This window comes from Astatotilapia calliptera, chromosome 9 (genome assembly GCF_900246225.1).
Source record: "Astatotilapia calliptera chromosome 9, fAstCal1.2, whole genome shotgun sequence".
NCBI classification, from domain to species: domain Eukaryota; kingdom Metazoa; phylum Chordata; class Actinopteri; order Cichliformes; family Cichlidae; genus Astatotilapia; species Astatotilapia calliptera.
This window is the reverse complement of record NC_039310.1, coordinates 27589610-27602650: the sequence shown is the minus strand read 5'-3', so window position 1 is coordinate 27602650 and position 13041 is coordinate 27589610. Positions and strand designations below refer to the sequence as shown.

The 13041-nt window shown below is 40.6% G+C and overlaps 1 protein-coding gene across 1 annotated transcript; it reads right to left on the bottom strand.

Annotated features, from left to right (window-relative positions):
• LOC113029419 (zinc finger protein 347-like) lies at positions 1-12559 on the bottom strand (the record flags this gene model as incomplete). The annotated part of the gene is made up of 3 exons (XM_026180282.1): positions 12542-12559; positions 893-1489; positions 1-567 (listed from the first exon to the last, which is right to left on the bottom strand). Coding segments are annotated over exons 1-3 (1182 nt in total), but the record flags the coding sequence as incomplete, so codon positions are not given.
• Positions 12560-13041: the final 482 nt, after the last annotated feature.

Below are 13041 nucleotides of genomic sequence, written 5' to 3'. Positions count from 1 at the left end.
GAGTGATTTCAGCCCTGAGTGATCACGCTGATGTTTGCACAGAGCAGACAATGAGGTGAATGTTTGGGCACATTGGTAACAGTGAAACAGTTTATTAGTAACGTGGGATCGTTTGTGTTCGGAGTATGAACTGAGATTCCTGAAGCTCTTGTCACACTGGTCACAGCTGTAGTTTCCTTCCATGTGTGTACGTTCGTGCCTGTTACGATTACCTGATTGTAAGAAGCTTTTGTCACAGTGTCTGCACTTGTATGGTTTCTCTCCTGTGTGGACTCGTTTGTGTGTTTTAAGGTTGACTGCAGTGGTGAAGGATGACCCACACTGATCACAGAGGTGCTTTTTAACCCCACTGTGAATCAGGTCATGGTGTTTTAACTCAGCTGATGTGGGGAAGCTTCTCCCACATTCTTTGCAGTATTGCAGTTTGTCTCCAGTGTGTCTACGTTGATGTCTTTTTAGGGTCTTTTGCCGACTGAAGGTTTTTCCACAGAGGTCACAATGAAAGTCTTTCCCACCACCACGGTGATGACAGGGTTGAGAACTGGATCCATCTGTGTCGCTCTGCTTCTAAACAAAGACACAAAGACAGTGTAAGTCAGTCCTTCAACATTTTTATCCTGAACGTCGCCTGAAATAAAGAGCATCTCTGCAGACGTCCAATTACATTTGACTGTTTCAGTTAACACACTCAGTTTACTGGGCTGCAATAACTACAATACTACCACCATAATACTACAGTAATACTAAAATCATAACTGACATGAAAATCTGAATAATCACTCAGAGCTGCTTCTCCATGCAGTAGAATTGCTAACATGCTAACACAGTTTAATGAGCAGAGTTGTTCCAAACAGTCAGGCTAAAATGACAAGATAACAATATAAATACATACCTCACAGTAACTGCACTTGTAGAGTCTCTTTCTGGTGTGGATCTGTTGGTGTCGTCTCAGGTAATGTGGAGCTTTAAAAGTCTTCTCACACAGGTCACATTTATAAGGTCTCTCCTCAGTGTGGGTAAACATGTGTTGTTGTAACTGTGTGTGTGTTATAAACTCTTTGCCACACTGTTCACAGCAGTACACATCATGTCTGGTGTGAATGCGTAGGTGTATATTTCGGTTCCCTATCTGGCTGAAAGTTTTTCCACAGATGTCACAGCTGTATGCCTTAATTCCAGAGTGGGTAACTAGATGATCCTGTAAGTGGCTACTGTGAGTAAAAGCTCTGCCACACTGATCACAGCTGTACGCTTTAACTCCACTGTGGATGAGATGGTGTTGTTTTAGGGAATCCTTCCAGGAAAAAGTCCTTCCACACAAGTCACAGCTGAACGGTCTCTCTCCAGTGTGGATGACTTGATGCTGTTTTAGATTAGCCTTCAAAGTAAAACCCATCCCACACTCGTCACAGGTGTGTTTTTTCTCTCTCTTTCTTCTGTGAGGTTTGTCGGCCTCCTGAGAGCGCTGACTTCTCGCTCCATGTTGGTCCTGCAGTGACAGAGATACAAACAGAGGCAGTGAGTGAAATGCAGTCGTGGAACAAACTCAACCTTCAAACTCCCTCCATTAACACTAGTTTTAAACCTGAAGGTGGAGTGTGGCACCAAACACCTTAAAGGTCTCTTATCCCCACCTGCTGGTAGTTCTAACACATTACATCCAACCTGCTGTTAAAAATAATTCATGACTGTTTAAACACTAAAATCATGCCCATCCCTCGTGATTGTGTACACACACACACACACACACACACTTGTTGTTTCTAATACATATTTCTATAGTTTGTATAGATTTATACATAATTATTCAGTGATAATAAATCCTATGTTTGTTTATTTGTTTATTCAAAAAGAACCCCATTAGCTTCCATGTTGCTCGTCTCACGTCAAATACTCACATAAAATATTATACAATAAAGTGGATTCAAGATATCCACATAATTTGGCTCTTACATCCACAGTGAGGTTTCACACTTGTTAAAACATAAGCAATCAATAATAATAATAATAATAATAATAATAATATCAATAACATTGAGACACATTGCACAAATTTCAAAAACAAACCATCTCTTACAATATTTACAACAACTAAAAGTTCTGTAAATCAGCTTTTAAATGTTCATTGAAGTTTTGAATAGTTGCTAATTCTCTAATTTTATAAGACAATTTATTCCACTTCAAAATTGCTCTAAATATAACAGTTTTACAAAAGTTACTTTTAACTCGAGCATTTACTAAATTGCAGTTTGTTGAAAACTGTAATATGATTATGTATTTCATCTGGATACTGCAGCTGAGCAGAAATAAATGTGGCGTGTTTAAGAGAATTGCTTTCTTTATAACTACAAGTAAGCCATAGAATATTTTAGCCTGTAAGCCAAGAAAGTTCATTATGCATTTTATCAATATTAGTGTAGTATGAACATCTTTTTTTTTTTTTTTTTTGCCTGTCCTGTTTGGCTCTTTTGCCATCAGAATTGTTGTCTAAAGGCAAAGAAAGATGCCCAACGGATTTACTTTACCAAACTGACCATCCCAGCCTTGCTGTAATGGTCCATTTGATTCACCTTTTATTGTTTATTTTATTTTCACTTACTGAATATGAGACAGACTTGACTGGGGGAAAGAAGGGGAGAAAGAAAGAGGGAAAGAGAAACAGCTGAGAAGAGGGACGGGGGAAAGGGCAAAAAACAAAAACCAACAGAATGGGCAGAAAAAGAAGAAAAAATGCATATATCAATCACCTGGATCACCTGTTGAGAAAGAAAAAAGAAAACAAGCAGAAGAGAACAAGAGTAATAGAATAAACAACATCACGATGATATATGGGAATATGACAGTAAATACTAAATATTAAACATTATTGTGCAGCACATAAGATCAACAGAACACAGTGTGCTTTGAGGTAGGAGCCAAAAAGGGTGTAGTTTGTGGGTGTGATCACCCGTGTGTACACCTGTGAGCATGGACACGCTTGTTTTTCTAAAAGGTTCCTTCATGTAATGATCTGCTAGAGGGTGTGGGGGGGCCACAGCCCCGTCCTCCAGGGCATGAAGCAGGTGTGGAGGAGATCAAAACTCCAGACATCCAGAGGCCCCCAGAACACAAGAGACCAAGGAAGACCGACAGAGGGGCAGCCGCGCCACTGTCCCAGAAAGAGCTGAGGAGAGTCCCAGATGAGGGCTCACTCAGCAGCCGCGGAGCAGAAGCCAGGGGGAGTTGCAGTGACGCGCCCATGAGCTCCGCCGGCAGCCAGCTGTGCCTGAGTGACCGAGCACCAGGCCGAGAGGCCGGGGGCACCCCACCTCCGAAGTGGCCCGAGCGAGCCCCAGGCTCCAAGCCCCGATAAGCGGCCGCCAAGGAGTGAGCTGGTGTGTACCCGGACGCCCACCCCCAGACACAAAGAACCACCAACGCACCGACACCTGAGGGAGTCCGCCACTGGCAGGGGAAGTGGTGGTGGGTGGAGATAGGCCTCCAAACCTTGGAGGGCCTGAGGTGTCCCCAGAGAGGTGGCGTCTGATACCCAACCTGACATATAGACACAGACATACAGGCACACACAGACACAAACATCCATTCCCACCCTCATGCTCTCATATGCACTTACTCCACACTCAACCAACGTGGAGACAGACATAAAGAGACGCTGTACACACGATCACACTCCCCAAGCGTACTCTACGAACCGGGTCTAGGTACCCTTGCCCCTGGAGGGGGGAACTGCACCCAGACCCAGGTGGTGTTACCCTTTTGCCTGCGGTGGGGAGAGGCAGACCGCCCCGACTCCGCAGCAGCAGGGAGGCCCCATACTCCAGACCCCAGTCGGACGGCCAACTCCTCCTTCTAGCCCCCCCGCTCCAGCAGGCCGCAGAGAACGGGGGTGAGAGAAGACTCCAAAACCTCCCTCCACCCGCTCATTGTAGTGTTGATGCATTTGTGTTCTAAGGTGCATTTAAAACCCAGGAGGGCATGGACCTACCTGCCAGAGAGCAGCAGGTAAGCGCATAGTCCCTCCTGCTAGCCCTCAATGTCTACGTGTATTTAAAATTGAGAGGTGGGCAACGACGCCAGGGGTGAGGTGTACACCCTGATGGTAATTTGGAATCCGTGTAGCGTGCCCACCCCCAAGATCCTATATGTATGTGTAATGAGAGTGTGAGTAATGTGAATGTCTAAGTTGTGGGATAAAATTGAGGCAGAGGCAGCCAGAAGGGGACAGAGGGGGGGGGTAGCCTCCTCTGCACCCTGGTGACACACCCCTACTCCAAGGCCCTGCATGTGTGGGTGGTTGTGGTGGAGCGGGAAGAGGGAGGCAGCTGGAGATGGGGAGGGAAGGAAGGGAGGGGCAAGTGACCCCGCTGACCCCAGTAGGCACCCCCATACGGTAATACCGGTATAATGATGGGAAACAATAAGAAATTCAAATATTACGATAGAATATGGGTAAAACACGCTTGCGCAGTGCTTTTGTTTTCATACGCACATGGAGGAAAAAGCATGGCGGCGATGGAGAATGAGAAGGGTGAAAGCGAATCGTTGAATGAAACAGATGAACCAGAATTGGTTTGTAAAAATGCTTCAACTTCAGTGGTGTGGAACTGGTTTAGCTTTCGTCCTTCAGATACACAACAAAGCACTATTTGTGGTAGAGCATGCTAGCAGGCCGTCGTTATTACCGTGTTTTTTGGAAAATACGGCACACTTAAAATCAATCCTTTGATTTTTCTGAAAATCGACGGTGCCCCTTATAATCCTGTGTGTCTTATGTAGGAATTGTTGTTTACCAAACTGTTGTTGGAAGAAGTTGCTGTTGGAGGCGGTTTTGGTACCATTCTTTATTCATGGCTGTGTTTTGGGGCAAAATTGTGAGTGAGCCCTCTCCCTTGGATGAGAAGCAACCCCACACATGAATGGTCTCAGGATGCTTTGCTGTTGGCCTGACACAGGACTGATGGTAGCGCTCACCTTTTCTTCTCCAGACAAGACTTTTTCCAGATGCCCCAAACAATCGGAAACAGGCTTCATCCGAGAATATGACTTTGCCCCAGTCCTCAGCAGTCCATTCACCATACTTTCTGTGGAAGATCAATCTGCCCCTGATGTTTTTTTGGGGAGAGAAGGGGCTTCTTGCTGCCCCTCTTGACACCAGGCCGTCTTCCAAGAGTCTTCGCCTCACTGTGCGTGCAGATGCGCTCACACCTGCCTGCTGCCATTCCTGAGCACGCTCTGCACTCCGATCCTGCAGCTGAGCCCTCTTTAGGAGACGATCCTGGTGCTTGCTGGACTTTCTTGGATGTGCTGAAGCCTTCTTAACAAGTATTGAACCTCTTTCCTTGAAGTTCTTGATGATCCAATAAATTGTTGATTTAGATGCAATCTTAGTAGCCACAATATTCTTGCCTGTGAAGCCATTTTTATGCAACGCAATGATAGCTGCACGCGTTTCTTTACAGGTCACCATGGTTTACAATGGAAGAACAATGATTTCAAGCACCACCCTCCTTTTAACATGTCAGGTCTGCCATTCTAACCCAATCAGCCTGACATAGGCTGTATCCCAATTCAGGGTCTGCAGCCTTAAAGGCCGCATTATAAGGCCGATTACGTCACGGTAACAGCGAGGCTGTCCCAATTCAAAGGCTGCTCAAAATGATTTTTTTCATATCACGATATGTTTTTTTCATTTCAGGCGATAACGATATCTATCACGATATAAGCCAAATAACTATATTTGTAAGATTTAAATGTGCCTTTGCTCACAAGTAAAATGTGAAATAATCAGCAGCTTGTTTTTATTTTATATATTTATTTCCCATAATAAGTTCAACAGGGTAGATGTACTTAAGGAACATGAGACTTTTTCAGATAAATAAAGGCAAATATTGCAAACTACACAAAAGGCAGCCGCTAAAGAGTTTAAGTTTCAAAATAGAACAAACGAAACACACGACTAAATTGTCAATTCCACTTAGAAACAAAATATTAATTCTTAAAATAAATCTTAGTTTGTTTTACAGAAGAACAGACAAAATTGACTAACTTTTGTCAATATCAAATAAACTGAGAACTAAAAGGAAATTCTCAATCTCTCCTTGTTGTATAGCTTAGCTTTTCAAACAGTTTTAACAGTTACTTTAGTCTGACAAAAGCCGAATGACAAATTAGCGCTTCCAGTCAGAGACTGAGCATGCACTGGTTTATTGTATTTCCAGACTTGCTTTCAGTACAATTTACACTGAACGCTACTCTGTTTTTGTCAGACTTGAAATAGCCGAAATACCTTCACACTACGGAACTTCTATGGCTTTTCCGTTCGACAATCTCTCCGGCATTGGAAACATCATCTGTTTTCTCTTCGGTAATCTTCAGTCACGCTCTCGGTTGTTTTTTCTCTAGTCTGCACACTCATTTCCTCCATTACCCGGGCGGTACGGTGGCTGGCTGCTTCCCAAACAAATACACATGTGCGGCTTGGCACTTGTGCTGTACGTAACAAGTCACGTGACGTGACGCTGCAGCTGTGATTGGTTCGGCTCTGCGCTGCTTAATTTGGATTGGCTGTTCTTTTTTTTCTTCTTTTTTTCCTTTTTTTAAGAGGACAAGAGCAGCGAGGTCTATCGCGATAGTTTAATTTTTCTATCGAGAAAAAGTTATATCGCGATACATATCGTTATCGTTCTATCGCCCAGATCTAGTTTAAAATAACTAATGGTCTGTCCTGAATCAGTCTTATTAGGTAATGTTCAAATAATGTTATCATTCCAGTGTTTTCAGTGTGGGAGAAAGTACTCAGGGCCTTCAAGTTACACACTATGAAAGGCAGAAACAAGTTTAATGTTCAGAAACCTAAAGTATGTATCAGCAGCAGAATGGAGCTAAAAATAAATGTTTGTTTCAGTTCTATGAAGCTTTGAGTATTTTGGATTAGTAGCACTGCTGTGTTTGTTGCATCATATTGCTGTAATTGTTTATATGCTTTATATATTCTGTGGTAAGTTGATCTATAGTGTTACATCATATTCTACAAGGATGTTATGTGTTTGTATACTTTCTGCCCAGTTTGACCCATTTAGCAGAAGTCAGCCTGTTTAAGGCTCTGATATCTATTCTGTGTGACTTAAAGCAGTTATGACATGGTCTGATTTTCTCACCCAATAAAGGAATATTTCATATATCAGTCTACTCTTCATTCTATCAGACACAGTTATCACAGCTCCTACATTTGCTTTTTACACATATATGTAAGCATTGAGCCAAATTTAGTAATGCCAACAAATTAAAGGAACAATATTTGTCTCTTATATATGATACATCTATATATACACTGTCAAAGATACTTGTCTTTGAGTGAAGTGATTAACATAATAACTATATTATTGGCCATATTATAGTTATGTTACCAAAGTGAGATGACTTTAGTCTCATGAACAACATTAGCTAATTGTTATTTACCAGCTAAACTTAAAATGACTGTTCAGTACAGAAATGAAGCCCAACAATCATGTCCAAGAACACCACTTTCCCATCATCTAGATGTTTATACCATATGTCATCTGTAACATGATTTAGAGCTGAGCTGGTAAAATGACCAGCTTGGTTCAGTGAAGAAAAATGTCTGATTGTAACCTGAGGGTTTTTTTTCCATTAAGGAAAAGGCACCAAACATCAAACCTATTTAAGCCTAAACAGTAACACATGAAAGTAGAGCAGGGCGATATGACCAAAAATATTTATCACGATATACATTTGAAAATTTGCGATAACAATATAACTGACGATATAATTGACGCAAGACAAAATACTTTACAACTCCACAACTTTATTAAAAATCCCATCAATGTATTTTCACTTAAACAAGCAGCTGGTTTTATGTGTATTAAAGATATATAAATTTTTAACAGTGCAAATACAAATTGCTTGCTGACAGTTTAACCAAAAGGATTTTCCAGAGGAAATTGGCCGACATTTGCTCCACACACACACACACATGTCTATGTATGTATGTATGTATGTATGTATGTATGTATGTATACATATACACACACATACATACATACATACATACTTTTCTTTTCTTTTTTTTTTTTTCAATGATAATAAATCAAAAGTAACAGTTACCAGCCTGCTTCAGTAAAGGAATGTCAGTCTGATTGTAGCCTCAGGGTTTCTTTTAAACTTTTACTCCCTACACCTGGGGTCAGCAACTTTTAACACCCAAAGACCCACTTGGACCCGGTTTCCACGCAAAAAAACCCACTGGGAGCCGCAAATACTTTTTGACATCTAAAATGAAGATAGCACTGTGTATGTTGTTTTTTTTTGTTTTTTTTTATCTTTATGCTTTGTGTGAACAACTAAAGTAAGTAAGTAAAGTTTATATATTAAGCCTTTTTCACAGACAGGCAGTCACAAAATAAATGTAAATAATGTAAATAATGTAAATACGTCTATCAACAAAAGGTTTGTTTGAACAGAAAAGTTTTTAACTGCTTTTTAAAAGAATCCACAGAGCAACTAAAGTGTGTTGCTTATGAAATCCACCCATCTATTCGCTTCCGCTTATCGTTTTGTAGGGTCGCAGTCTGTCGCAGGACCAACACACAGGGACAGACAACCATTCGCTCTTACATTCCCTCGCATATTCACTATGGGCAATTTGGATTAACCTATCCCCACAAGCTGCATGGGGGAAGCCGGAGTACCTGGAGGAACCCCCCCACATGGAGAACATGCAAATTCCACACAGAAAGACCCCGGCCTGATGGTGGAATTGAACTCAGGACCTTCTTGCAGGGTAATAATAGATGAAAATCTTAACTGGCGTGCTCATGTAAGATATATTCATTCTAAAGTATCACTAAGCATTGCAATAGTAAACAAGCCAAAGCAGGTATTCGACAGAACATCACTTCATATTCTATACTGTTCACTGGTTTCACCATACTTAAGCTATTGTGCAGAGGTCTGGGGCAACAACTATAAAACGACACTACATTCACTTTTTATTCTTCAAAAAAGCAAAAAAAAAAGCAAAAAGAAAAAAAAAAAGCAATTTGAATCACCCACAATGCAGGTTATAGGGAACATACAAACTCACTATTTTTGCAGTCTGAAATATTGAAAATTGACAATCTAGTGAAATTCCAAACAGTACAAATTCTATTCAAAGCAAAAAATATAAAGGTAATATTCAGAGTATGTTTTTTTTTTGAAAGAAGGAAGCTATAATTTAAGGGGTTTTGTAACTTCAAAACAGGGACGGTACATACTGCAAGAGAAAGCTTTTGTGTTTCTGTTCATGGAGTGAAACTGTGGAACAGTCTGAATATGGAATTAAAGCCATGTCCAAAACAGTTCAAAAACAGTTATAAAAATATGATCTTCTCGAACTATAAAGAAAAGGAAAATATTGAAATTAAGTGAATGTCTCTATTTACAAAAACAAAAAATCATGATGTGATATTATAGTAAACAGTATATCAGAAATTGCTATTTTTATTACAAATTATATCACTAAGGAAGCAGACTAAATATTAACTGATAATTTATGGCAAAGGGGTGGGATTAAATAAGTGTTTACTTCTTCCCACTCGCTTTCAACATGTAAATTAATCAGAACGGTAGCTATATTGAAATGTATTGATTTTTTGTATAGCCATTTGAGGGGAGTTATTTGGCTGCAGGCATCAAACATCAAACCAACCTGAGCCTAAACAGTAACACATGAAAGGCAATTATGATCGTGTACTAATCACCAGGGTATGACACATTAAAATGAGATAAAAAAGGAAAAACTGTGTGTCATAGTCAGGGACTGTTAAAGTGGAACATTGTTGTGTTTTTGTCAACAATGGCCGCGGTGCTTCAGCATCTAGCTAGCAATACAGAAGACAAGCGAGCATAAATGGAGTAATAATTTTTTAAGTGGCAGGTAATTTCAAATGCAGCGTTTCCATCAGCTCAACAAACATCAGCAAACACACAAACTGTTTTTGTGCAGTTTGTCTCACAGTGTGTTGCTAGCTAAAAGTCCAGCTGCTGTATATCACAGGAAGAGAAAAGATCTTTCCCTGTCTCTGACTGAAATTAGCTAAGACACACCAACACATTCCCAAAGTGTAACATTTTATGCTAGGTCAGAGGTCGGCAACCTGTGGCTCTTTAGTCTTTGTACTGTGGCTCTGCGTGGTTTGGAGAAATAAATTATAAGTATTTAACTGAAGTGTATTTGTGTTAGTTCTAAAAAACAACTAACACAAGAAGACTAGAAGATTATTGTGATCTTGAGATATAAAAATAAAGTCATATTTTATTATTTTTCGTTGCTCAAAATAAGAGTCACACTTGTGGAAGCCGGTATACCCACTGAAACAACGTGCATTCATCGAGACTTTCAACCCTAGGTAGGCCAAGTATGGAGAAATGTAAGAAAAGAAAGATATCTGAAGACAATACAACATTTAATGATGCCTGGGCAGATTCATTTGCATTTACCTCTGACGAGAGTGGCCTATCAGGACGCCTGATTTGTGGAATGTCAGTCTTCGGATCCACATCCGTAAGTGAGCAGCTATTCTCCACCATGAATTATGTTAAAAACGAACACCACTCACGCCTCACAGACGACAGCTTACCGCAGAAGTCCCATTGTAAACATATCACGGCAGAGCCGACGATGTTTGCATTAGCTTGCTCTTCAGCATCTCTTTATTGACCACTTTTCTCACACACACAGCCGGCTGTAGCTTTCCAGCTCACAGCCCGACACGTACAAACAACAGACTTAAGTCGGCGAGGCGTGATTCCGGATGCCGCTCAGGTGTGTGTGCCTCTCCTGCAGCGGCACTTTGGGCCACACCCTGCGACACACATTAACCAGGTAAAATAAATATTATCATTATTATATAAATATTATATTATTATAATAAAAAAATATTTTGCAAATATTTATTTTTTAATTTTTTTAGGAGCATAGTGCTGTTTTCCAATTATTTTCTAAATTCAGGTCAAGGCTCCCCTATACTCCGAAAGCCCAAAGGCGATTTAAGGATGACAGCTCACAACAGTTTTTGTTTGCTACATGATAAATTAAAGTTTAGCTTTTTAATTCATTTAAAAGAGACCTTCAACTGGTTGTCTTTCTTTTTTGTTATTATTTTTTAAGAGTTGAAAATGTATTCATTACATAAATAAAATTACATTTTCTCTTTAGCCCTTCATGGATTTCATAAGCAACACACTATAGTTGTTTATACAAAGCATAAAGGTAAAAAAAAAACAATATACACAGTGTTAGCTCCATTTTAGATGTTAAGAAGTATTTACGGCTCCCAGTGTTTTCCTTTCCTTAGAAACTGGGTCCAAATGGCTCTTTGGGTGTTAAAGGTTGTTGACGCTTGTGCTAGATGACAAATCTTCAGTATGTTACGCTTTCCGCCACCCAACATGTCCCTATACCGTTTGGAATGAATCTACACATGTACGTTTAATGTAATCGTTATGGAAAACACTATCTAACATGATTAAGGTGGTGCTTATGTTAGGGATCAGGTTATGGTCAGAGCTGGAACGTGTATTACCGCCGGCAGCGCCAATCTATTGCTTTTCATCCACAACCCGGTGCGTATCATAGGAACGCAGAAGGTTAACTTTCGCGTGCCTGAGGAACGCCTCAGGATGTGACAAATCGCCGGTATGTTACGCTGTCGAATGAGAACAAGGTCGACACACAGGACAGGAGAGGAAGAGGAGAGGAGAGGTCAGATTTAAAGGGAAGGACTGCTCAGTGGGATTTGATTAATATACATGTCTGTACATGTGACATTATGTTTTTTCATATACTGAAAGATGCTGCAAAACAATCTGAGGCAGACTAACTGTGTTATTTAAAAACTGCATGTAGATCCTCTGCAGGTTAGTGCAGGATAAACAGGTTCGTTTGCTGAACTGTGATGGATTTAAAGTAAAGAACAGTGTGTGACTGTGGTGCTCATGTCAGAGTTAGATTACATCAAGTGTAGCAGAGATTCATTTAAACTGAAGCTCATGATGCTGACATTCATTCACTGAGTTCCACCTTCATACCAACAGTATAGTGTCTAATATAAAGACAGTGTACTGTCAGTGTAGAGGATGGAAATCAGCCAGGACAGCTCATGAAACATCTGCTGACATCTGGTTGAATTCAGTTGTGTACATCCACAGAGAGCAGCAGGTCAGCTGATCACAGCCTGTACTTGAAGAAAATCTACTGGAGCTCTCAACAGAAATTATTGTGAGCTGTGATTCTTTTCCCCACGCTGAGCCACTACAGCTGATTTTAGGGTTCCCACCTGCTCAATCCCACTTTAACCTCCTCCCTGCTCATGTTCCTGTTTAGAGGCAAAGTCACCCTCTACAATGTAGGCATTGTATTATTAAATTATTAAAACATTACATTACCTTAATATAGCACAAGGATCAATAAGTTTTGCGTAAAATATATATCAGTACTTCAGCTTTTAATGGAGTTTTAGTTATCACTAGTATCTGTCACCTTCTGTGTTGAGCTCATTGTTTCCTCTGTAGTGACTCAGCTGAGTCCAGATGGCTGAAAATGTTCCTCTGCTGCTCCGTCAGACTCTTCTCCTCCTGCTGATCAGCTGGGACACAAAACAGATCTTTGTTAGGCTCCACACTGCACTGAAGAGTCAAAGTGTCTCATATGGTCATCTGACAGCACAAAGAACAAACTTTAGCTTCCCCAAGAGGGCAACTTGTTTGAAACAAACACAAAAGGTTTAAGCAGCAATACCAAATTTAGCAGTATGGCACAGCAGTACCAGGAGAGACTGAGGCCTGTTATTAGAATCAAATGCCCACAGGGTTCGTACACCTTTTTCAGGGTCAAATTCAAGCACTTTCTAAGCACTTTCAAGGTCCCTTTTCAAGCTTTTCCAGCGAACCCTGTGCCCAGTGGGCAGACACAACTTTGCGCCAATAAGATTAAGGCAGCTGTGTTTTAATATAAATAAATGGATTTCATTATAGCACTTT